The sequence below is a fragment of the Podarcis bocagei genome (genome assembly GCF_964188305.1).
Source record: "Podarcis bocagei genome assembly, chromosome: 12".
Taxonomy (NCBI): Eukaryota; Metazoa; Chordata; class Lepidosauria; order Squamata; family Lacertidae; genus Podarcis; species Podarcis bocagei.
In genome coordinates this window covers 38,112,910-38,140,397 of record NC_138137.1, presented here as the reverse complement: position 1 = coordinate 38,140,397, position 27,488 = coordinate 38,112,910, and the positions used below count along the sequence as shown (strand labels likewise).

General features: G+C 43.3%; 1 protein-coding gene across 2 annotated transcripts in view; it reads right to left on the bottom strand.

Moving 5' to 3' along the window:
- PLXDC2 (plexin domain containing 2) overlaps nt 1–27,488 on the bottom strand; it is a 236,174-nt gene that overhangs the window by 135,782 nt on the left and 72,904 nt on the right. For both annotated transcript variants that reach the window (XR_014000682.1, XM_081163229.1), the window contains exon 2: nt 1,158–1,369. Coding sequence is in view for 1 of the 2 variants with exons in the window: in XM_081163229.1 (XP_081019355.1) it covers nt 1,158–1,369 (212 nt within the window). In the remaining variant the exon portion in view is untranslated. The remainder of the gene's footprint in view (nt 1–1,157; nt 1,370–27,488) is intronic.

The window sequence follows — 27,488 nt, the reverse complement described above, 5'->3', positions numbered from 1 at the left end:
TCCACAGAAAGCTAAACAATGCTTTAGCATAACATCAGTATTGGCCTGGCATGAGAGCCGGGTGAGCTGGCCCTAATTTCTGGTAAACCATAGTGTCCCATTACATCTAGACAAACTATGGTTGCCTTCAAACCAAGCTGATTTAGAAACAAATGATAGATTTCACAAGCCATTATTTGCTCAGTTTGCATGTATAACCAAACGACAGTTCGCAATGAAATGGGCTGTCAGAGGGGGAATTGGAGCATGCAGAGGAAGGAGGGACGCCATTTTTTTTTTTAAAAAACTGTAACCTAAGGAAATGGGTGAGGAGATACTAACAATGTAAATCTAGCTATATTTTGGCACTATATCAAGGTACATTGCATTATACTGGAGAAAAATGTCTGATTTTTTTAAAAATGGAATCTCACTTCGTAGGAATATCATTCAATATAAATAAGAGACTATAATCCAAAACATAAACAGCAAAATGTGAAAAAGAAGAGCAACTAAGATCAATGCCACTGTGTGGGGCTTTTGATGAGCATAAAGCATTGGAGGAATGATGGTTATTCAGAACAGGCACAAGCACACCTCTACTGTGGTTATCCATTAAGGACCTGCTTGTATATCAAGAGTGGACTACTATGGTTGTTACAATAAGGATTTAGAATAGAAGCCACCCAGACATGGAGGCATTAGCAAGTTTCTTTATCGTGCAGCAAAGCCTTTAAGAAAAAAGCAATAGTGGGAAGGAAACTGGATCTAACACAAAAAGTTTTGGGCACAAAGCTTGTTAAAGTGTGTATGTGTGTGTGTGTAGCATCGTTACACAGCAGGGAACCTTTTTCAGCACAGGGCCACATTTCCTTCTGGGGGCCACATGCCAGTGTTGGACAGAACCAGAGGCAAAAGTGGACAGTGCAAATAATGTAAACATTACAACCTCTGAGAGTAGGCCAGTTTCTACAAACTCACACACTCCTCTCTATGTGTTCAAGGGCGCATTCCACTCTGGTGAGAAGTGTGGCCTGGAGAGACACATTCAGCCCCTGAGCCTGAGGAGCCCCTGCTCCCTAGCCCCTAACAATCCCTATATGGTGACAAGTTTTCATATCCCCTCCTCACCATGCAGGTATCTTAAGGCAACAGAACGAAGATCAAGAGCTCCCTACCTCAATCTGAGTAGTGTTGTCGTGTGTGTCATCAAGCAGCAGATCTGTGAAGCCCCCAGGTTCTGAAGAGTCCTGCCCCACACTGGCTCTGTTGGTGTCAACTGACTTGAGGAACTCTGAATGCCGTTTCCATCTGTGGCTGTATCTGTAGGAATCCACGCGAATGTTCTCCTCCACTCGAGGAAAGCTTGGAACCATTTCATAAAATGCACCTATTGACAAAGAGATTTTTGTTGGGGGAAAGAGTTAAAGCGAGATAGAAAAAATAATAATACAGCAACATTCTTTTGATATGTATTATTTACGAGTGGATCTTGCAACAAAATGTTTTGGGGTTGTTGTTTTTTTGCATTTCTGAAAACTTTGGGGCCTCACTGAGACAACTGATACCTCACTCTTGTTCCATTTTATTAAAATATATATCAAATGCATTTTATTAACAACACTTTTCAGACAGAAACCTCAATGCTTCTTTATATGACAAGTTGCAGAAATATGGCATGTTAACTAGACAATATTCTTACTATTGTATAGTTTGGGGGAAAACAGGAGAAAGTAAAGCAATATTTCTTTAGTTTTCAAGCAGTGAGAGATTTCTGATATGTCCAACTTTGCCTTCTTGCTTACAAACATGCACAGTATGTTTTATTTTGAAGTTACCTATCTATAGCTCTGAAAGCTATTCTGCTGCTACAGGTGACACTAATCTGCTAGTAAAAACCTTAATAAGAACTGTTCTTTGGGCCAATTCATAACTGAACACTGCCTTTCGGAGGTCAGTTTTCTGAATACATTCATTATAGGCAGCAGTTTAATTAAAAAAAATCAGTGATAGATAACCTTGATCAGATGAGTGCATATGCCTTTCCAAATCTTTGTCCTAATAGCATGACTCTATGATAAATTCACATTAGGGGAGGAATGATTTGAAGGTATGGGCATTAAATTTTTTTTTTTTTACTTATAATAGCTAAAATGTCTTTAGATGCATATAAACACAACATTTATTTAGTTCATGATGCTGGTGGCATTTTAGAATCACACATTAAAATTTTCAAGATTCTTGAACAGGGATCACCAGATAAGATACTTTCTAAGTTTTCTTCTAGCTCCTTGAAAACCTTTTCAAAGTCTATGTGAAACTGTGCCCATGCTGTTTCTGGTCTCAAGTTCACCTTCAACCACTTACACATTTTTAAACGCCCCCATCATTCCCTGTGTTTTCTGCTAATGTAGCCCAGATGGTACCATCAATTTGCACAACCAGCAGGCTTGGTGGGGGGGGGTGCAGTGGGGGGGGGGAATGGCAAAGCTTGAAACATTTTTTAAAATTTTAAGTGCAGCTTAGCCTGGGAATTCTATGAGCATCCACATCTCTCTGGTCCTGCAGCAAAAACTGCACCTTAAAACTTTACTGAACAGGTAGCTGGTTTGGAATTATCATCATCAATTTATTGATTGCCTTTTACACAATCATGTCAAGGCGATGTACAGTAAAAACAGGAAATAGTAGTTAAAAAAAAACCCCAGCAGATGGATAGATATGGGGAAGTTTTTTTATGTTTGATGTTTTTATGTGCTTAATGTTTTTGATTTGTTGGAAGCTGCCCAGAGTGGCTGGGGCAATCCAGTTAGATGGACGGCATATAAATAATAATGATAATGATAATAATAATATACAGTTATACCTCTTCTTTTTCGGGTTAAGAACCCGGACAACCTGGAAGTGTTTACTTCTGGGTTTCCACACACACACACACACACACACACACACACACAGAAACATTCTGCGTGGTTCACACATGCGCAGAAGCGTTCTGCACGGTTTGCGCATGTGCAGAAGCACTCTATCGTGCTTTGCACATGCACAGAAGCACCACTCTGGTTATGGACTTTTTGGGGTGCGAATGGCACCCTGGAACGGATCGTGTCCGCAACCAGAGGTACCACTGTATATCTGAAACAAAACAAAAACAGGACAAAATAGATACTTGTCACTGAGGGACTTGCAAAATGAATGTGCAAGGCAATGCACAGTTCAGCCAAGGGCCCATGTAAATCACAATGATGATGTCTATCTGCACTGGCCCCCTTAGAATGAGGTTTGTGGCTTAACATGGAGAAAGCAATGTGCAGTGGTACCTCGGGTTACAAACACTTCGGGTTACAGACTCCAAGAACTTTACCTCAGGATGAGAACAGAAATCGTGTGGCGATGGCGCAACAGAAGCGGGAGGCCCCATTAGCTAAAGTGGTACCTCAGGTTAAGAACGGTTTCAGGTTAAGAACGGACCTCTGGAACGAATTAAGTTCGTAACCAGAGGTACCACTGTACAGATAAGCCTGCTGAACATAATAATATTCAAGTTGGATGCATAGTGATTTGGATCTACCCTGTAGAAACAACTGTATCTGCTTTTGTTTGCAGGCGTCCCAAACAATAATGCCGGTTTGTGGGAAAATGGATACAGCCATGTAAATAAAGGAAAATATTTTGCACATCCTAGCTTCCCCCTGCTACAGTATTAACTTTCTCTGTTTCTTCAGAGCAATAGCTGAATGCAGCTAATGACCTCTGCAGATAGAAAGACATTAGACTCACAGGAAATTTTATAAGGGACTTGGACTGTTATCACCGAAGATCTCAGAGTTTGCACTCAATTAGCACTGCAATGTCATTCAATTCAGCTGGAAAACAGCCAGATATTGTAAGGGCATTTGACAAATAGTTCCATCATAAGAGAAGGTAGCACTGATTAGCAGCAGCTTGCTTTGCAATTTATGTGGACAGAGGCAGTGCTGCAATAACACTCCGTATTTCGTGATTGAGAAGCACAGTGCCCGATGCACAAGGCTTTTGTTGTTTATAATCCCTTCACTCACTGCCACACAAGACGAAACCTTGCATGAAGCTCTCCCCCAGCAAAGATCTCACAGCACTGTTTTGGAAGGAGCGAGATTAGCAGCAAGGGGGTTTATAATGAACACATAATTAAGCCTGCGTTTTGCTCTAATGATTTTAGCAGTTGTCCTTGAGGTTTGCATAAAATTAGACGCTAAAGTGATTAGGCTGGCAATTTTATTCCCCGCTTATGTTGAATTTAAATTTAAGATCGGAGCCCTACCTCAGAGGAAAGCGGCATGAAGGGAAGGGGAACTGGCAGTCTTGACAAGCTCTTACTACGCTGAGATCAGTCAGAATTAATGAATGGTTTGTTGGCTGCATTCAGGGCCACTTGTGGCTGCTGTTGATCAATCCAGCCCTCTCCAGTCAGTGCAATCAATGAGAGAAGCACTACACCAGAAATGTGTGTGTCTTATAATTCACTCAACTCAGGCAGGTCTCAAAAGAATACTTGAGCAGAGACGGTGGGAAGAAACCGCAATTAAAAAAAAGAAAAAAGAATAGCTACCAGCTAGGCCTTATTCTGCTACAGAGGCATTTGTGCTAAGTTGCTTCCTGAGAAACCAAAAAACAAAATAGAAAACATGCTCAACTGTGAAAGTAGAAGAAAGAAGCAGATTCTATTTTAACCAATTAAGTTGAAAACAGATTCTTAATTTGTTTTTCAGGGCTATCCATCCCACAGCCTGCACCTAATACCGCATACAGCTTAAATTTGGAATCAAATAGAATTAAGCCCTTAAAACCATTTCAGGGGTCATGTGTGTGGAGAAAACAGGCTTTCTCATGTATACTCTTAACTGAATGTGCTCACTGTCTATGCAAATAGAGCTGCACATGTTAGAAAAACCAGCAGTGGAACTTTTGAGGGGAATAGAGCTGGGGAAAAGCTGTACTGCATTCTCACTAGAAAGCATATTGTCTCAAGGGCTGCTTTCCTAGCATATCTCTCCGCATGGTCAGTCCCAGTAACTGTGAACAGCCAAATGTCTGTGGACTGATGTTTTCAATGGGGATTGAAATGGTTGCCTCAAGCAGTCTTGCGGTGGCAGTTTTATGTGGAAAGGAACTCCACGTAGGAAACACTGTGAAAACCGTGTCTCAGAACCATATGCCAACAGCTTATTCCTTTGCACATCTACGCATTGAACCAATCACCACATAACACAGTCTACAGTTTGCATGCCTCTACTATCAAAAGTACTTTCCTGGTCAGTAATGTCACATTCATGTACCCCCTGAGCCCCCTTTTCTTTTTTAAAAAATAAATTATTATTATTATTACTAAGTTTTTACATCAAGTTTAAGGCACATAAAAGTAAAATGAATAGAACAATAACAGTAACAAACAAAACAAGTGTGGGACAATCACATTTTAAATCAATGCCAAGCAGGTTCCGTATCTATGTCAAATGTAGTCCATAATATTCCACAAGCCACCTCTTTCAAGTGACATTTCCCCTAAATGAATATAGAAGCCAGGCACAGGGAGGAAAGTGTTCTATATGCAAATCTATAAAGTTGATTAATGCTGAGTTGGGCCATTGTTCCACCCAACCTATCTAGTCCAGCAGTCCATGCCCACAGTGGCCAACCACTTGCCTATGACAGGCGTAGCCAACATGGCCCCTCCAGGTGTTGGGCTTCAACTCTCACCCTGCCTGTCCTTTGGCCATGCTGTCTGTGGCTGATGGGAACCGGAGTGCAACATGGGAAGCCCACAAGCAGCATTATATGTTTCCCACTCATGCTCCCCAGGAGCTGGGATTCAAATCCACGATGTCTCTGATATGGCAGACATTATCTATTTACTTATACCCTGCCTTTCCCCCAACACTGGGACTCTATGCAGCTCACAGAAATAAAAAAAAAATACAGATAAAGCACACATAGCTAAGAACGTACAAAGGGTTATCGTTAAAAAGTAGTTAAGTTTTTGGGATTGAAACAATGCAAAGATGTATCCGCTAAAATGCAGATGATAATTAATTAATCCTAGACCCATAGAATTGTAGAGTTGGAGGGGTTATCTAGTCCAACCCCTGTGATGCAGGTGTGGGTCTCGAACCTAGAACCCTAAGAGTCTTGTGCTCTGAGCTATCCCACATGTTAATAATAATGATTAATAGGTAGTACATAACCATCTCCTTTTTTAAACAGCTCATCACTGCAACTTGTGGTGGCAAATCTCATCATTTACATCTGTATGTTGCATGAGGAAGGACTTCATTTTATCTGTCAGAATCTCTCACCAGGGTTCTTGTATTATGAGGGAGAAGCTTCTCCTTATCTACTTTCTCCACACCTTCCATGATTATACACACCTATGCCACATCCCTCACATTACTTACTTGCCTTTTCCATAAGCTCAGAAGTCCCAAGCTTTGTGACTCTCTGTTTTTAGGAGAGTCCAGCCTGGTACTACAATCTAGTCTGATTGATAATAGCTTTCCAGAGTCTCAGACTTTCCTGTCACCTCTGGCCTGAGCCTTTCTAGCCACTGGAGATTCTGGGGATTGAACGTCCTTTTGCATGCAAAACATTTGTTCTGCCACTGAACTCTGGCTGCAAAATTACAATGTGCAAGGAATAAATCACACGCTTATTGCAAGCTACAACATGCATGCAACTCCCCTGGACTGTGCATGGTGCGCTGAGGGCCCGCATCAACTAGTGGCCACTAGGTGTCAGCAAACTTTTTCAGCAGGGGGATGGTCCACTGTCCCTCGGACCTTGTCGGGGGCCAGACTATATATTTTTTTGGGGGGGGGGAATGAACGAATTCCTACGCCCCACAAATAACCCAGAAATACATTTTAAATAAAAGGGCACATTCTACTCATGTAAAAACACGCTGATTCCCGGACCGTCCGCAGGCCAGATTTAGAAGGCGATTGGGGTGGATCGGGCCCCCGGGCCTTAGTTTGCCTACCCATGGGTTAGGAGGACAGCCTGAAGGAACGACTGGTGGATGTCACTGTGATATACTGAAAAAATAAAAACACAAATACAAGCATTTAGCTGTCAGAAGAAAAAATATCAGCAGACTGTTTGCTTAATTCCTAGAAGTGTAAACTGCCTATTTGCTCTTGGGCAGCTATTATTGTTTTTAAATGGGCTGCCCTTTGCAACTAGTGCTTGGAGACACATTGGAAGAGTGTAATAAAACTGGTAATGTACAGAAACCTACCATATAGCTTCAAGGGATAGCACAGATTTTTAACTTTGCAAAGTGTTTCCTTAAACAAAAGAAAATGCTCATGGCAAAAAGAAATCCTGAATAAACTGGACAACTGGCAGGCCTTTTCCTTATGGGTTATTAAGCTCCTCTTGTGGAAAAAAATAAACAAAATAAGCTGTGCTTTAGAAAAGAGACAGACTCAAGGATACACAGGCAATGACAATAGATGCGTGATCACCGACACATGGGTCCTTTAGGATCTGGAAGGTCAAATGGGGGCAGAAGTGGGGGAGCGAAACAGAAGCAGGGCATCCACCAATGTATGCAGAGGCCGTGAAGGGAACCCATGTAAATAATTTTAATGGAATCTTAAGAGGTGGATCCAGACATAATGCCATTTCATGAACTAGCCCTCTGCTGGAGCACTGCCTCCTCCCCTTCGCTCCTCCCTTTTCACTCTCTAATAATAGCCGCCCAGAGTGGCTGGGGAAACCCAGCCAGATGGGCGGGGTATAAAGAATAAATTATTATGATTATATTATAACTTCCCCCCTCACTTCTGATCAAGGCAGCAATCTTAACCATAATTGCTCAGAAAGAAGACCTATTTAATTTACTAGGGCTTACTCCCAGGCTGGGCTGAATGAATCCCAAGCCGGAATTAAGATCGCAGGAAGAAATATCAACAACCTCAGATATGCAGATGACACAACCTTGATGGCAGAAAGTGAGGAGGAATTAAAGAACCTTTTAATGAGGGTGAAAGAGGAGAGCGCAAAATATGGTCTGAAGCTCAACATCAAAAAAAATGAAGATCATGGCCACTGGGCCCATCACCTCCTGGCAAATAGAAGGGGAAGAAATGGAGGCAGTGAGAGATTTCTTGGGCTCCATGATCACTGCAGATGGTGACAGCAGTCACGAAATTAAAAGACGCCTGCTCCTTGGGAGAAAGGCGATGGCAAACCTAGACAGCATCTTAAAAAGCAGAGACATCACCTTACCAACAAAGGTCCGTATAGTTAAAGCCATGGTCTTCCCAGTAGTGATGTATGGAAGTGAGAGCTGGACCATAAAGAAGGCTGATCGCTGAAGAATTGCTGCTTTTGAATTATGGTGCTGGAGGAGACTCTTGAGAGTCCCATGGACTGCAAGAAGATCAAACCTCTCCATTCTTAAGGAAATCAGCCCTGAGTGCTCACTGGAAGGACAGATCGTGAAGCTGAGGCTCCAATACTTTGGCCACCTCATGAGAAGAGAAGACTCCCTGGAAAAAACCCTGATGTTGGGAAAGATGGAGGGCACAAGGAGAAGGGGGCGACAGAGGATGAGATGGTTGGACAGTGTTCTCGAAGCTACAAACATGAGCCTGACCAAACTGCAGGAGGCAGTGGAAGACAGGAGTGCCTGGCGTGCTCTGGTCCATGGGGTCACGAAGAGTTGGACACGACTAAACAACAACAAACAACAACACTCCCAGGTTAGGACTGCAGCTTTAGTGGCAAACCATATAAATCAGAATACAGCAAGCTATGGCTTGTGCAAACCATAGGTTGCAAGATCTGGGTGTAACAGCAAATTATAGCTGGCAGCTAAAGCAGAAATGAGAGAGGAAATCAGATGTGCAAAAGGAGGAATGGGTGTACAAGTTCAGGGATCCATTCATATAGCAGCAAGCCAGTGTTTGATGTTATGTCTGAAATGACCCACATGTGCACATTAACACACACCCACGCAAATAATGTGTGTGTGTCTCTACAAACAAATTAAGCTAACATCTTATTAGTGATAATAATTTGCATGTGTTTCCTAATTTTGAATTATTTATTATTCCACTTCTACTAATCACAGGTAGACCTCTTTCTTTAGAAATCCTCATTGCTACCCTTCTGAGATATCACAAGACACTGCCCAAAATCTTCCCATCTTATCTTAAAATACAGGGGAAGATCGTCATAATGCTTAATTATTATTATTATTATTATTATTATTATTATTATTATTATTTATTTATACCCTGCCCATCTGGCCGGGTTTCCCCAGCCATTCTGGGCAGCTCCCAACAGATTATTAAAAACATGATAAAACATCAAACATTAAAAACTTCCTTAAACAGGGCTGTCTTCAGATGTCTTCTAAAAGTCAGATAGTTGCTTATTTCCTTGACATCTGGTGGGAGGGCCTTCCACAGGGCGGGCACCACTACTGAGAAGGCCCTCTGCCTGGTTACCTGTAACCTCAGTTCTTGCAGTGAGGGAACTGCCAGAAGGGCCACGGCACTGAACCTCAGTGTCTGGGATAAACGATGGGGGTGGAGACGCTCCTTCAGGTATACTAGGCTGAGGCCATTTAGGGCTTTAAAGGTCAGCCCCAACACTTTGAATTGTGCTGGGAAACATACTGGGAGCCAATGTAGGTTTTTCAGGACTGGTGTTATATGGTCTCGGCGGCGACTCCCAGTCACCAGTCTAGCTACTGCATTCTGGATTAGTTGTAGTTTCCAGGTCACCTTCAAAGGTAGTCCCATCTAGACTACATTGCAGTAGTCCAAGTGGGAGATAACTAGAGCATGCACCACTCTGGCGAGACAGTCCGCGGGCAGATAGGGTCTCAGCCTGTGTACCAGATGGAGCTGGTAGACAGCTGCCCTGGACACAGAATTGACCTGCGCCTCCATGGACAGCTGTGAGTCCCAGGGTATGCACCTGGTCCTTCGAGGGCACAACTACCCCATTCAGGACCAGGGAGTCCTCCACACCCGCCTGCCCCCCTAAAACAGTACTTCTGTCTTGTCAGGATTCAGCCTTAATCTGTTAGCCGCCATCCATCCTCCAACCGCCTCCAGAAACTCACACAGGACTTAAGGGTCTACCCATTATCAAGTGGATGGAACAGGATATGTAGAGAGGGAGCCACAATGACTAGTGTCCCACATCAGTCTCCTTTGGGAAGGACTGTCAATCTGTATGACACACATCTAGTCGCTCCTGAGCTTAATTAATCCTATGAATGTTTACACAGAAGTTAAGTTCTACAGAGTCCAATGGAACTGCAAACTTTGTCAAGTATGAATCATTCACTCCTACTAATAATATGCCTACCAATAAAGCACTGGAACTCTATCCTATCGCTCAGTGTTTTCACATTGATCATGTGAGTCACAGCCTTTTAAAAAACAATGTTTCTAATAACCTTCTTTGCAACTGTTAAAACAAAATTGCTTCATCCACATTTATCACAGTGGCAGTTTACATTTTAGAAAATAAGAGATAACTAACAGCCAGCCAGCTGACTGCTCAAATAATATCAACTGACTGCTTCCCGAACCCTAGTTTTTAGAATCATTTACCATTTAAGAGAAAGTGGAACCATCTAATCCTCCATTTAAATGCAAATTCTCATTCTGCTCTTGAGGGGTTTCCAGAGAATGCTAACTCCACCTTATTTAAACACATTGGACATACACTTAGAGGGATTTTTTCCAGTCAATTACTGGATTATAAATACTTCCGCAAGATCAAGCACCAATGTTTAAGAGAGCCTCATCTATAATACAGGCGTGTCGGTTCTTCCCCTGCTTGGAAACCAGCCCACTTGAGGTTTCTCAAGGTTGTCACAAAACCATGCCACCCAGCAAGAGAGGGAACTCTATTTTTTGGCCTGGTCTTAGAACAGTAGCAGTCTTTTATACGCAAGAGCACTTCACTTTGCTAAGTGAAGTGACAGATGTCTAACTTTAAATTCCTGCTGCCGTTAATTAAGACATTTTACATAGGTGCTATAATTAAAAGCAAGGGAATGACACCGATTCTTTCCCCACAACTAGGCAGGAACATCTTGAAATATAAGGCAAAGATTCATTTTCATCATGGAACAGGTCTTCGTATTATCATGCATTTTTCTCCCATTGTCATTATACCAGAAATTCTTTTTCTGCTTCTTTATGTGATAATGATGTGTGGTTGTAGCCAACTAAGTTCTGCTCAGAGGAGACGCATTGAAATTAATGGACTAAGTCAATCATGTCTATCCTTTCACAGAATCTCAGAATTGTAGAGTTGGTAGGGACCACAAGGATCATCTAGTAGTCCAACCCCCTGAAGTGCAAAAATATTTTTGTTCAACATGGGGCTTGAACTCACAATCCTGAGATTAAGAGTCTCATGCTGTATCAACTGAGCTAGTAACACTAATGGATACAGCACATGGTCACCATAACATGGTCCATCAAGCCAAACATATCCAAATTAGCTGTCTCCTGTGGCCTTCCTTCCTTTGTTGTTGCTCCGACACCATTAAGAGCAGGAAGCTTTCAGTATCATGGTAGGTTGCCAGAGCGTGCTGGTGGTTCATGTTAGCCATAGCAGATCATTGGGGGGGGGGTCAAACCTACATGGTGATTCCAGATATTGACATTGGGATATTCTGAATGCAAATTGTGTTCTCTCCCACGGCACTATAGCTCCTTCCTTCTTGATGCACATTGTCCAAATATAAACGGTGGCCCAGTTTTATATTATTAACAACCATCTGCATGGTTCACAAGAATCTGCTAGCAATCTCCTTTATCAGAAGATGGCTGCTTATTACTTTTCATTTGATTTTTGTCCCATAGTCCGTAATCAAAGGAGAAAGATCTGTAGAAAACATAAACAGTGGTTGTCTGGAATTAAAAACTATGAATGCTATGTTAGCATTACTCAGAGTAGACTGATTGATATCAGTGGCCTTGGGTCCACTGACCAACATTAGATATTACCCTAAATAGGGTATCCTTAAACAGTGAGATGGAAAGGAAACTTTGGAGTTTCCTTCTTATTTGTCACAGTCAAAGTGAATTAGCCATTATTGTGCATCACGCACAGTAATTTGGGAGGAAAAACATATCGGTTGGGAAGTGGCCCATCTTATTGGAAGGGGGGTAAAATTAGCCTGTTGAGGTTTGTTTTACCCCTAACTCTTTCCACCAAAGTTTGCATTTCTAACAAGCATATAGCAACATTGACCCAACAGATAATTTCCATCCCTGCCAAAACAACAACATGGCCAACAGGCATCTTTCATCATCCCCTCCAGCTTCAGTTAAGGTAAAACACCAGCCAGCTATAAAGACCAAGAAATGTTTAAACAGCCTGGCAATCTTTTGCCTAACAGAGTCCTTTTTTTGCCAAGGCTTCAACCCACAGACTGGCTGACAGCCCATCTTCAACCACAGAAGCCACCGTCAGGTTTGGAAAGAAACCCTTTACATCTTGTGGTAAAGAATGGATTCTGGAATAATCTGATTTGTCGAGTGCTGTGGAAATACACTGAGCCTTATTACATTCTACCTACTGCAGAACGGAGAACAACTTTAGAAATCACACTTAATTCAGGCCTGTAAACAAGACAGCCGCCTAATTGATTGTGGGGAGAGATAATGGCCTCCAGGCAACCCCGCAGATAAGCATTTGTGAATCAAAAAGAGGGCTGGCTCTTTTAGGGTCTTTATTTCCAGTCATCATTGTTCTGCCCATCACCAACAAGGGTAAGAGTATGTAAAAAGGCTAGTTAAAAGACTAACTTCTGTAAAGGCTGCACTTAACTGGTAAGTCAAAATCGATTTTAGACGGATGAGTGTAACCTTCTGACTTAAATTCATGGGTCACAAACTTGAGGGCCATTATTTGTTTTAAACTAGGACTGTCACCTGACTAAATAAATGCTAATCACAAATCCTATCAGTTTGAGACTGGTCCTAACTGGGGCCTGAGGGTGACAGATTCTTCACTGCCCTTGGTGGTAGTGGGGGGCAGGTTTTATATTTTGGGGCATGCTAACTCAAAGCAGATTGTTCTCTTTAGGAAATGCATATCCTCCAACATGTTGATTCCCAAAACTGGGACACACGTCTTCCCACGCACATGAGATCATGGACACGTGAGACCACGTGCCCCACAAGACACAGGCTCTCACAGCACCCAAAAATGTGCATTCTGGAGTGCTGTGTGAGATTGTAGGCCTGAAGGAACACTTTTTTTTAGGGCAAGATCCTGGTGTGAAATCATACAAGGTCATGGCAACCAAAATGGCCGCCGTGCTCCCACGGGGCAGGGGGAAATGTGATGTCCCGTTTTTTCTGAGACACTTGGAGGGTAAGGAAATGGGATGAGATTTGGATCCATCACAAGCCTCATTCTGCCCTCATAATGCCCAGTTTGGGGGTTACTAACAGCAGCAGTGCCACCCACAGGGACAGCAGAGGAATCCATGGTAGCAGAGCACCTCCATTTGTGGACAACAGTGGAGAAAGACCTCTGCTGCATCCTGACCCAACTGCAAGGATAGGAGATCATGGTTGCTTGTCAATTAATTGATTGATTCACTAGTTTTTAAGATGATATATGTGTGCGGATAATTTTAGCTGCAGTTTAAAACCTGTGAGATAAAAGGCAAATCCTTCTTTTAAGATGGTTCTTAGAATCTACAGTTTTTATAAAAATAAAGGGGTGGGCTGGAGATTTTGCTGCCCAACAGAAACATATTTAACCAACTGTAACAAATTAATTGGTTAATGGTTGTTACCCTCTTTAAAATATTTACATTCCACTTTCCTGAAGCTCAAAGCAGTTGATGTAAGGCACAATAAAGTGGTTTCAGACCTTTCAAAAGGGCCTGTGGAGGATCTGGCGTCAATAAAACGATTCCCATGTTCTATGGAACAGCATTCCTGATAAACGACGAAAGGCTGCCGCTATCTGCACTTTCCAGGGGGGAAATGAATACACTTTTGTTCCAACAGGCTTTTCCAGCTGGATTACTAGGTCTTTACCATGAGTGTCCACTGTTAGGGTTTCAGTATTGTTTGAAATGTATCTGCTATGTGTGTGTGTTGTTTAAACTGCTTTGAATTACATGTAAATTGCCTTGAGATGCTGGTTTAGAAGGTGATTAATAAATCAAAGATGGCAATGATAATAATTACTATTATTCCAGCACCTCAGGGAAATGGCAAAAGGGCCTACTCAAAAGCATTGTTCATCTCATACAATGGGTAGATCAGAAAAATGATGGCAGCACAAGCATTGAAACGGAGAGAAACAGTGCCATGGACTGGTTGGATGCAGGGGAGTGATGGAAGGCACCAGTTGGGGAAACCCCAAGGGAAGAAGGTCAGAGCCAGGGGGTTAGTGGTGGGACAACCACCAGCACCCAGAAAAATGCAGGCAGGAAGCCCAGTTGCTACAGAGCTGGCTGAATATATTGTTACTTCCCTAGGGTACCTTCTGAACCGGCTTGAAGACAGCTGTACGAAAATAACATTACAGCTCTCAATCTTTGAGGTTACAGAATCAGGCAGAAGTACTGTCAGACCTGTCTGTTCCAAAAAGGGTTGGGACCTATACCACAACTTTAGCTGATGAAAGAGACTTCTGGCTACTAAGGCTATCTGGTTCCAAGTTCCAAATCTGATCAAACGGAATAAGTACAACACCCACACCAAAGCAAGCAGAACTACCCTCAGGAGTTCTACGATTTCCTACTAGAATCCCCTCTTGCCAACTTTAAACAATCCCTGTTCTAGGCAGCACATACAGCTTGGGCTACTAAGCAATGAACTTCAGGAAACACCATAAAATACATGATCTTCCACACAGGTGGGAATATCAGTCTAAAACAGAATCTTGAAAAAGTAGCACACTTCCACAATGCTTTTTATTTACTTATTTTACATCCAGTCTGCTGCTCCTAGATACCTTACAACATGGATCAACAATCAGGTGCCCATGGGCAACATGGCACCCACAAAAGCCTTCTTCATTGCCCCAAGGATGCACCATAACTCCCAGATTCTAAGCGTTCATTAAAAAAATAATTGCATTTTTAGAACCTGAGACATGAGGCAAATCGTGCAGGCACCATTCTTCCCAGTTGTGGGGTGATAAATTAGCCTGCTCTTGCTCTTTTGGTGTTTCACCTGGGCAGGACATCTGTCCCCCAAAAATGCCCTCCCTAGGAAAATTCCTGCATGTTTGTAGTCAGTGTGAAATGGGGGAGGGAGTGTACATATGTATGTGTGGCCTGTGAGAGGGAGGTAAGAGGGAGGTAAGAAATAGCAGCAGCAGCAGCAGCTTCCTTCTAGTGCCCTCTGGCCTACTTGACTATGCCACTGCATTTTTCTTTTGCTCTGTCAGCCCTTAGACCCAGGAGCCGAGTGGGCTCTGCTGACAAAAATGTCTCTTGCCTGCTCTCTGGTAGACTCACGCCATACTTTTAAACTGACATACAGAAGCTCGGTACAGCAAAACCTGATAACTTCCGCAACGGAGCTGCATGGAACTGTGTCAAGCTGATGACAGTAATAGACGAAGGGAATAAATCTCCCTTCAGCTGCCAGTTTTATTAAATTCAGGATCATTTTGCTCCAGGCTCCAATGCCTTCTTTCTCTGAGTCTGCACATAACAGCTCCTCCAAGGTTTTCCTGCTTAAGACAGTGCATGGCTTCAGAAACCACCGACCACTTCCAAGGACATGAACGCTGCCAACAACATTGGGTTTGACCAGAGTGCTAATGCCCACTCACTCCCTTTCCATCGGTGGTCAACCAAAAGATCGCCACTTCCTCCCACTCGGAAATTAGCAGCACAGAAACAACACTGTCACAATTCCATCCCCGCCAGGGTATACTCCAAGGGCAGGCTTCCATATGCAATCTGCTTTCTTATTACATGCTGCTTAAGCGATATCCCAGAGCTATTTTAAACATCTGTTTAGTTACTTTTCATTCCATGTACAGATAAACCCTTCTTCCCATTTAATCCTGTGGAGAGAAAAAAATCTTAGAGAGAAAGAATATTTCATAAGAAAATGCGCATGGACTGAGAGAAAATACAAGTCTAAATTGTTTCTGTTTGCATAAACCAAAGGTCAGAGGGAACATCCTGATATATAAGGCACTTTGGCTGTCTTCCTTCAACTGGTAAAGACATTTTTATTCTAGCATTTTTATTCCATTTTGCCTCCTAGGTATCTGGTGTAAAAGGTCATGTTTTATCTGTCTTCGCTGTATCTTTAGTATGTTATTATTATATTTCAAATACTTTTATTGTATTTTATGACATTATGGTATTGTGATTTTAAACTGTTGGAAGATGCCCTAAATAGTGCATAGTACTAAAAATGGTAGTAACTGTGATCCTTAGCAACTGTGAGGATGGCTGAGAATACTCAATATTTAAGCAAAAACAACAAATAGTGTTTTGGTACCTTAAAGACGTTAGAAATCTGATACATTTCATGAGATACACTGAAAGGGATGTTCACACATCAAATTCAATGAGCATACAATCTGTGTACACAAACAGTTGTGGTGTACATTTGTATGTACTGTACATTAACATGTAATGCTCAACAAATGTATAATCTGAAGGCACAAGAAATGAGATGAGCAAAACTGTATGCTAAGTTGTACATGTGTAGAGACAATTTGTAAATGTGCTTAGTGTAATGTGCAAATAACACAGCCCTATTCTTATGACTCATAAGTTTCAAACTCTTTTCAATTTTAAATTGTTGTGGCCCACCCTGGGATGGTGAAGGGAGAATAATAAATTCAGACAGACAAAACAACTTCATTTTCATCAGTGTTACTAATGCTAAGCATCAGTATATCTGATTGGGAGACCTGAGCTTGTATAGTATTTTTCTTTAATGATTGTAATGTGAGATTGTCAATGGATTTTTTTTTATCAATGCCAATGTCAAACATAAAGAGTTGGTGTTCTTTCATATGACAGCAGCAAGACAAATAGTTGCTTCCAAACTGAAAAACCCCCACCCCCTCCCATCACAGAAACATGGAGCCAATATGTGTGGGATATAGCACTTCTGGAACACTTAACTCACCATTGGAGGGCAATTAGATGAATAACAAAGAAAGATGGGTGTGACTCCATATGGTCTTGATTTATATCGTTTATTAACAATAGTACAGCAGTCTCAGCCACAGTAGCTACCATGAAAAAAATATTTTGAAGTTTAGATTGAAGTATTCCCTGTGAATGTGGGCTGAATTTGTAATGCAAAATATTTTCCAAGTTTGTTTTGATGCCATGTGGCTGACTATATAGAAAACTTCACACGTATTTTTCGTGGAAGACAACACTTTGTGTTTGGTAACTGTTTTTAATATTTTCAATAACATTTAAGGGGGGAAACAGAGGTGGTAATAACTAAGTATTTGTTTATGAAGAAGTCCTGTGGTCTGGGTCTAACCATCTTTCTGTGGTGTCATGTCAGTCAGCGAGCTGGGGTCTCACAGGATAGGTGGCTGGGTCTGGAACAGCATGCTTTCCAAGTGAGAGGAAGAACTCATATGCAGAAGTAGAACTAGAAGCTACTAGAACAGCTCTGCTGCCTATCAGGCAAAAACATCTCTTCCTACTGTTATGAACAAATCTTTTGGCAGTATCTTTAGCTGTAGGCATGACTGCATGAACCCCTCCACCCATACTTGGATGACTCACGGGCTAGCTAAAAAAACATTTTATTTACTTACTAAGTTAGAAAACAAAATGTTTTAAACTAACATGGACAATACACTAGAGAGTTCCTTCAGAACTTCCTCTCCAGAGTTGTTTTTAGATTGTGCTCTAAAGATAATTAACCAAATGCCAAATGAATGGCAATATGTTCATGAGACACAGAAAACACACAGAGAGATTATTTGTAAAACACTATAAACCACTCCTGGGAGGGCAGCAGGAAAAAACAGTCAACAGTCTTCCAAGGTTAAGCACAGCCTGCTCCCCATCAATCAATGCCGTGGACAGCGGACTTTGCAGCAAATATTGCAGAATGATCAGAGATGGAGATAAACCAGGCTCATCTTATTTGTAGAAAAGGCCACAGCAAGGGCTGTTTACAGGTTAGTCTGTACTACTTGCATGCTGTGGCATTCATTTTCAAGACAGTACAGTGGTAACTCAGGTTACATACACTTCAGGTTACAGACTCTGCTAACCCAGAAATAGTACCTCGGGTTAAGAACTTTGCTTCAGGATGAGAACAGAAATCGTGCTCTGGCGGTGCAGCAGCAGCAGGAGGCCCCATTAGTTAAAGTGGTGCTTCAGGTTAAGAACAATTTCAGGTTAAGGACGGCCCTCCGGAACGAATTAAGTACTTAACCCGAGGTACCACTGTAAAGCAAGTGTATTTGATGTTCTTGAGCGAAGGTGTTGCACAACAGGTCAGAAGAAAGTAGTAAAAACTCTGGAAAGAATTACAGTCCACCAGCCTACAGAAGCAAGGAAGAGACCCACAGCACCATGCAACTAATTCTCCATGGCCAAGGGTGCCTCAGGCAGGCATTTTTAAAGTCGTAGCCCAGCATGCCACATGCTCAACCACTTTTGAAAGTCACACTTGGGAAACAGATTGTGATACAGCCTGGGAGTCTGCTGTTCAAAGGCAGGGAGGGGATTCAATAATTCCATGGGGTATGCCTATGTTATCTTTGGAGCCCTACTCAAAGTGATAAAATCATAATGAAAAGTGCTTTGTTAAGACAAAAAATGATCACAAAACTGGACCATGGATCTCGCCAAAACATAGAAAAGGACAAATCAGAGTTTAAAAATGATAAGTTATTTTTGTCCTGTCTAATAAAATCCTAATTAAATACAGCCCTGTCATCTCCTTTAGATACTGAATCTGTAGTTGGTAATGAAGCTAATTTGTGCTTGGCCAAGACTCTTACAGTAACTGATTACATACAGATGCCAGTTCTCCAAGAGGAAATTTTGCAACCACCTGTTTTCAATTTCAGGACTGGCAGTCTTGCGCTTATTGGCATAGTGTGCGGGTGTGCCATCTGTTTGGCACAGCTTCCATGTTCAACCAACCAATCCATACTCATAGAAACACAAACATCTACAGCACTTCCAATACAGATGCATGTAGAGAAGTGCTGTCTCTGAACACCTTCTCTCATATATTTCTCTACAGAAAAAAGAACCAGGTTTGGAATAGGTAACCTCGGAACAGAACCAACGTGTGTGCTAAATTGCATACTGTGGGTCAAAACCCCAATTTCTGCTACGTTTGAATGGACATCTGCTACCCCTGAGGGTCTCTTAAAACTGCGGTAGTTGTTCATTTACAGTCAAGCGGTGCATAAATTGTACGAAATAAAGTAACTTCAGGACAAGTTTTTCCTCTTTAGCTTGACCAACTTCACCCACTCAATGAAGGGGAACATTCTCCATAACTCAATTCCTTTCAAGGAGTGCAATCCAGGGCCGGCTCACCTATGAGGCAAGGTGAGGAGACTGCTCCAGAGGCAGCATATCCAGCCTCCAAGGAATGCATTGGCTGCTGCTGCTGCTGCTGCCACAGTGGCAGCGACAGTCATGGCATGCTCCTTGGAGGACAGATCTGCCACCTCCTTGGCAGCCATCGCCTAACTGCACCTCTACAGTGGCTTATTGGGAAAAGGATGTGCTTCTGGTCTCTTCCTATCCGGGGGGGGGGGGAAATGTCAGAGGCTTCCCTCTGGTCTCCTGGGGTCTCCACCCACCCAGTGTGATTTCGAGTGCTCCCCACTCCCATGACAGCCTTTGATTCCCACTTCAACCACTGGGTAAGGTTGATTTAAACCCCACTCGATTCTGACCAAACGAAACCTCCTCAAGCACAATATACATCAGGAGGCTTAGTTTGGTCAGAATCGAGTATACACTTCTAGAGTTAATGCTAAATACATTACTTCAGGTAAATGAGCCACCATAGCTGCCAGAGGGCTGTGAAAATCTGTGTCCCAGGCTTTTTAAACTAATCTACTATCTGAAAGCAAAGGGGCATATTGGTTACCAGGTGTGAATTTCCCCCCAGCTCTCCTCCCCCACTATATAGCCAAACGACACCTGGAGCAGGCATCCCTAAACTCGGCCTTCCAGATGTTTTTGGGACTACAGTTCCCATCATCCCTGACCATTGGTCCTGTTAGCTAGGGATGATGGGTGTTGTAGTCCCAAAACATCTGGCGGGCCGAGTTTGGGGGTGCTTGACCTAGAGGGCCACAGGTTTCCCATTCCTGTCTTAAACAAATGAGGATATCCAGTGAATATCCACACTAAAAGTATTTAATATTCTTTATGCTTACCAGTCTAAGGCAGACGTATGATTAAAATGTTACTTCAGTCCACAGAAAATAATACTTGGAATATAATTTCAGTGTATTTGTTGAGGTCTCAAATGTACTGCCAGATTTATTTCAGCCAGAAGAGAGTGTGCATCTTAATTTTGAAACTAATTCTGACTCTGTCAATCAACAACATTATTACATAGCATCCATCAAACACAGCAGTCAACTGTGGGAAAAATGATAATTAGATTATCAAGCAAATAGGATCTATCCCCTTGGGGGCTTGCTATATATTAAAATGACATCACCTTTGGTCCAGAATTGTGCTATACTGAAGGGAACTAACTTACCATTATGTACTATTAAACTGAAATCAAATTTCATGGACTATGGCACATACTAAATTGGGTACCTACTTAACCTTAGGCATGTGTTTTAATGTATTGCCTCTAATGAGTTGTAAATATGTGTTTAATATACTCTTCTGGAAAGGTATAGAATGAATTACATGCTTAGGTTCCACACTATGAAAGAAGCACTATTCCAAACAATGGCCAACTTAATACTAAGGTAGAAACCATGGACAATGGGGGTCAGATGTTGCATTTAATTGATTCACTACAATTCTAAGAGCTCCCTGTAAAGAGAGATTGATTAGTTAAACCACTCCAGAAGCTGTAGATCTGGGAGGGGAATAGGTGTTTCCTAAAAACTCGCAGCACCCTTAACAACCTACAGACCCCAGGATTATTTGGGAGAAGATGTAACTGTTTAAAGTTGTTTCACAGCAGTTTAAATATATGGTGTGAATGTGGCCTAAGAATACAGACTAATCCAAAAATGCAGAATGCAATAAAATTACTCTGGCATATGCAGCATATACTAATTTGCATTTGTAGACAGATAAATGATAGATAGATAAATAGATAGATAGATAAATAGATGATAGATATAGATGATAGATAGATAAATAGATACCGTATTTTGCGCCCCATAAGACGCTCCGGCCCATAAGACGCACCTAGTTTTTTGGGGGGGAAATAAAGGGAAAAAATTATTTCCCCCCCAGGCACGGGGCTGGGGCAGCCCGAGCTTCCCCCGACCCCAGCCCCCAAACAGGCAGCTCTCTGCAAGCCGTGGGAGCCCAGCGGTGGTTCCCGCTGCTTGAGGAGAGATCCGCGAAGCCTGCACGTGCTGGGATTAGCGCGTGCAGGCTTCGGGATGCCTGCAACTCTCCCCAAGCAGTGGGAACGTTCCCGCTGCTTGGGGAGAGATCCGCGAAGCCTGCGCGTGCTGGGATCAGCGCGCGCAGGCTTCGGGATGCCTGCAACTCTCCCCAAGCAGTGGGAACGTTCCCGCTGCTTGGGGAGAGATCCGCGAAGCCTGCGCGTGCTGGGATCAGCGCGCGCAGGCTTCGGGATGCCTGCAACTCTCCCCAAGCAGTGGGAACGTTCCCGCTGCTTGGGGAGAGATCCGCGAAGCCTGCGCGTGCTGGGATCAGCGCGCGCAGGCTTCGGGATGCCTGCAACTCTCCCCAAGCAGTGGGAACGTTCCCGCTGCTTGGGGAGAGATCCGCGAAGCCTGCGCGTGCTGGGATCAGCGCGCGCAGGCTTCGGGATGCCTGCAACTCTCCCCAAGCAGTGGGAACGTTCCCGCTGCTTGGGGAGAGATCCGCGAAGCCTGCGCGTGCTGGGATCAGCGCGCGCAGGCTTCGGGATGCCTGCAACTCTCCCCAAGCAGTGGGAACGTTCCCGCTGCTTGGGGAGAGATCCGCGAAGCCTGCGCGTGCTGGGATCAGCGCGCGCAGGCTTCGGGATGCCTGCAACTCTCCCCAAGCAGTGGGAACGTTCCCGCTGCTTGGGGAGAGATCCGCGAAGCCTGCGCGTGCTGGGATCAGCGCGCGCAGGCTTCGGGATGCCTGCAACTCTCCCCAAGCAGTGGGAACGTTCCCGCTGCTTGGGGAGAGATCCGCGAAGCCTGCGCGTGCTGGGATCAGCGCGCGCAGGCTTCGGGATGCCTGCAACTCTCCCCAAGCAGTGGGAACGTTCCCGCTGCTTGGGGAGAGATCCGCGAAGCCTGCGCGTGCTGGGATCAGCGCTTGCAGGCTTCGGGATGCCGGCAACTCTCCCCAAGCAGTGGGAACGTTCCCGCTGCTTGGGGAGAGATCCGCGAAGCCTGCACGTGCTGGGATCAGCGCTTGCAGGCTTCGGGATGCCGGCAACTCTCCCCAAGCAGTGGGAACGTTCCCGCTGCTTGGGGAGAGATCCGCGAAGCCTGCACGTGCTGGGATCAGCGCTTGCAGGCTTCGGGATGCCGGCAACTCTCCCCAAGCAGTGGGAACGTTCCCGCTGCTTGGGGAGAGATCCGCGAAGCCTGCACGTGCTGGGATCAGCGCTTGCAGGCTTCGGGATGCCGGCAACTCTCCCCAAGCAGTGGGAACGTTCCCGCTGCTTGAGGAGAGGTCCGCGAAGCCTGGAGAGCGAGAGGGGTCGGTGCGCACCTACCGCTCTCGCTCTCCAGGCTTCAGCGAAAGCCTGCATTCGCCCCATAAGACGCACCCACATTTCCCCTTCATTTTTGGAGGGGAAAAAGTGCGTCTTATAGGGCGAAAAATACGGTAGATAGATAGATAGATGATAGATAGATAGATAGATAGACAGATAGATTATAGATAGATAGATAGATAGATAGATAGATAGATAGACAGATGATAGATATAGATGCTAGATAGCCACAGATAAAACACGTGAGCCAATAGCCTTTCTTTTGATTAAAAAAACCAAAACCGAGTAATGTTAGAAAGTTAATCAAATAATAGATCTTATTCTAATTGTCCCTGCTAAATATTTTGCAGTTTTTGCTGTCACCTGCCATATATATCTGTCTGTGTATATGAATGATGGCAAGCCCCTAAATGCATGAGCTTACAATCTATAAAATGGTATTCAGCCACCCACTGAATATTTTTTCCTCACACTTCATGAATTCAGGAAAATTACCGTATCTGTCTGGAATGGAATGTGGTCAGGCTTGAGAGTGGTTTTATTTATCTGGTATATTTATATATACCACCAACGTAAGAAAAGAATATACTGGCAATGAACAGCATAAAATCATCAATAACAATACATTCATAAAACAAGCACTGTCCTGACCAAAAGCAAGTAATTTGCTAAACCCTTAGCAGCTAATCTAAACCTACAAACACTATTAATAAACAAAAGATGGAGGCTGCTGGCTTCCAATCAGTGAATTAACATTTTTATTGGAAGTGCAGATGACAGACCCACGCTATTATGAATCCACTGCAATCATCACTCAGAAAGAAATGTTCATTCACCACAACAGAGTGGATGGACAAGAAATAATTAGCATAATGTATGTGCTCTATGAAAACAACAACAACTTGTGGGTGTTACAAACTGCAGCTCCTTCGGGGAAGGGTTCTTCCTTTTCAGAGCATTCTGGGGGCATATTTCTTGAAAACCACTTAGAGACGTTACTACAGGCAAGCAGTATATAAATAAAAGATCAACAGCTGTTTACTGGTTCATTGCGGACATTAAAAGACAAGGCTTGTCAGTGTTTTCTGTAAATCACATGACAATCTGTTCCATTTCTTATTCCCTTTCTCATTCTTTTTCTTTCCCGAAAACTAGCTGTACAAAATTCCAATGGTTTGACTTGTAGGGAAAAGTCAAAAGGTCATACAGCATGCTCTAGTTTTCTACTCCAGGATGCTAGAACTAACATAAACAACATTTTCAAAGAAAATCTCTGTTTCCCACCCACAAGTGTAATTTTGAACAAGAACAGCAATAAAGGACTTTTTGAAGACTAAACTTTTGACCAAAACTGGGGCGGGGGGATGGGGGGTGACTGGCAAATAAAGTCTTTCCAGTTGTCTTCTTCATGGGCAAACCTAAAGCCTGACTTTATGTCAATTAAGCTATCAACTATGGGAAGCCATCTGGCAGGAACCAAATTTGCACTGACTTCAAAAGACTATGAAACCATTCTTAGCAGTTAACAAATCCTGAATTGGAGGTCTCAGAATGTGAACTCCACATGCTCTGCAAGGACTTTTGAACTGACGCCACAAGGGCATCAATAGCGACAAGCGACAATGCAACACCAAATACTTTATAATTATTCAGTCCTTGATTTCAGATCGGCTACAGCAGGGCAACTTCTAAAATACAGCAACAGGCTTACCTGTGGTATATCTCTCTCTCCCTCCCACTAGAAATCTAGAGAGTCTGTGAAAAGAATAGGGTGGAGGGGACATGACTCTCCAAAATTATGAGAAGTAACATATCAGCAGTCCACAGGGAGTAATTATATTAACATCTGTCAGCAGAACCTGGGTGGTGCATGGCTTTAAGTCAAGGGTTACCTCCCTTCTAGATAGGCTTTGTTCTCTCTGAGTTATCAGCAGGTCTATTCACTCACTTGGGAATAGTTCAAAACTTTAATATTTAGATTCGATGGAATGGTGATGAATAATATCCAATGTAATCTCCCTTCTGTGTGATTCCTACGTTTTGCTCAGATCTTCTCTCTCTCTCTCTCTCTCTCTCTCTCTCTCTCTCTCTCTCACACACACACACACACACAGAGAGAGAGAGAGAGAGAGAGAGAGAGAGAGCGAGCGGTGCTCTCCTGTCCAGGCATCTCAGAGTTCCCAATCCCAGCTGGCTTGAGGTCACTGACTGTCAGCTGATTGCCACTGACTTCAAGCACTGCTTTTGGCAAGCACAGCAGGTCCAAGACATTTTGGCCCCTGAGGCAAACGACAAAACGGCATCCTCCCACCAGGGAAGAAGGGGCAAGTGAAAATCTACACCCAGAACAAGGTAGGGAATCAAATCAACCTTACCCAACAGTTGAAGTGGGAATCAAAGGCCATTGCTGGCGGGAGGGCTACAGTTCCCAAGTCAACCCAGTGGGCAGCCCCTGCCATTTCCTCCCTTGAGCTCAGAGGAGACCAGCAGCACCTCCTATTCACCAAGAGGCCACTGTAGAGGTGGCACTGGGGGTGGGGGGAGAGGGTGCTGAGGATGAAGCAGATCCAGCCTCCAAGGAGAGCGCCGCAGCTACTGCTGCCACCGCGACAGCAGCAGCAGGCAATTCATTCCTTGGAGGCCAGGTCTGCAGCTCCTGTGGATCCTGACACCCGAAGTGGTCGCCTCATCTTGCCTCATGGGTGGGCCAGCCCTGTCGGCAGGGGTTGGCAATGCTGCACCCTATTCTATTTTATTAGTATTAAACTTTATTTGACAAACAACATTTAATTACACAATAAACCACATCACTCCATAGTATACTACAGAACACAACTACACACAACTATACATTGTATACATCACCATTAACTAATTTACAGAGCAAAAAGAAAAGAAATAAAGGGAGGAAAGGAAAAAAGAAAAGATTAAGAAGAAATAAAATTGACTTCCAATTAAACCCATGGTACTGTCGCTTATTTTGATTATTTTACACACAGCGTCATACTATTGTTTTGTTTTCCTAGTTGTTATCCAGAATGCTTAATTGTTTATCACCTACTTCTTACAAGAATCAGTCGAGATCTGCCAGGATATTTTTGTTATTACAACAATTTTTCAAATATTCTTTAAATATTTTCCATTCTTTATGTACCTTCTGAGTCGGGTTTCCTCTAATTCTCTCTGTCATCCTATCCAACTGTGAATACTCTATCATTTGGTCCTGCCATTTGGTTATTGTAGGAATCTTTTCACTTTTCCAATTCCTTGCTACCAGGATCCTGGCTGCAGTTGTTGCGTACATGAAAAGTGGTCTGATTTTATTTTATTTCTGATGACATTATCCCTAAAAGGTTTAATGCTGCAGCCTATTCTAGTGGACCTGCTGTCACTGCTGACCACTGTTGACAGCAAGCCTCCCTTGCCAAGAAACAAACAGGGGTGCACTTGAAGGTTCCCAATTGTCTGTTGGAAGCTGCAGCTCCACCTGCCCCAGAATAAGATGTGACATTAGGTGTGGAGCAGGCAGGCATGATTTGGGGGAAGCAGCCTTGCAGGCCAAACTGGGATCCACGCTGGGGCAAGTAAAGCCCATGGGTCAGAAGTAGCTCAGTCCTGGATATAGCAATTGTGAATAATAGCTTTGATGCTGGGCCAGGCTCAGTGATGAACTAAGGGAAGGAGGAGTCCCTTCAAGAGGATCCTCTTTCCCCTCCCTTTCCTGATCCAGATTCACTTCTGCTGGCCTAAGGCAATCTACAGAAGTTGCCTTTGTGAAAGTCAAACAGACGACACTCCCTCCACACACAATAAAAAAATCATTTATTAGTAATACCCTTATTTAAAAATGTTTCCATCTAATTTTATTCAGTCTGGACTTGTCACCGTGTCTTCCAGTCACTTTGCCCGTGATAGCTTGAGTCAGGCGTCAAACACTAATTGACCGTGCATTTCAGCAGCCAAAAAGAAAAGGGAGTATCAATCTTCACTTTCTTTGCAGTGCTAAATGAAATCTGAATACAACTGGCAAGCCTTTGATGAACATCGCTTTATACCAGAACATTCGCTGTCACATTTCAAAGAAGTGGGGAGAGAGAGAGAGAGAGAGAGAGAGAAGATAATGGCTTCATTTCCCTTTATTCTACATCAAAAAGCAAAAGACTACAAGAAACACACTTCTCTGTGTTCTTATTAATACACTGGACATGAATTCCAGAGAGAGAGAGATGCATTTAGGAAAGGCAATAAGATAGCAATGGAAATCCATCTTATGTTCTAGGACAGACTTTCCCAGCCTTGTGCCTTCCAACTCACATCAGCCCCGGCCAACATGGGCAATGGTCAGGGATGACTGGAGCTATAGACCAAAACATCTGGAGGGCATCCTGTTGGTTAAGGTTGATCTAGGGGATGAGCATAATATTAGGAAGAGTGCGCTTGCACTATTCCTGCTCAGCAATCTGGAATAATCTAGAGGTCCACATTCAGACGGAAATGATAATTCAACCATAAACATCATATTACTGTCAACAATTTGGTTCTGTCTATCAGCAAGGCTAACAGCTGGTGTGTCATTCCTAATTGCCAACATTCCTAATTGACATGGCAAAACACAAC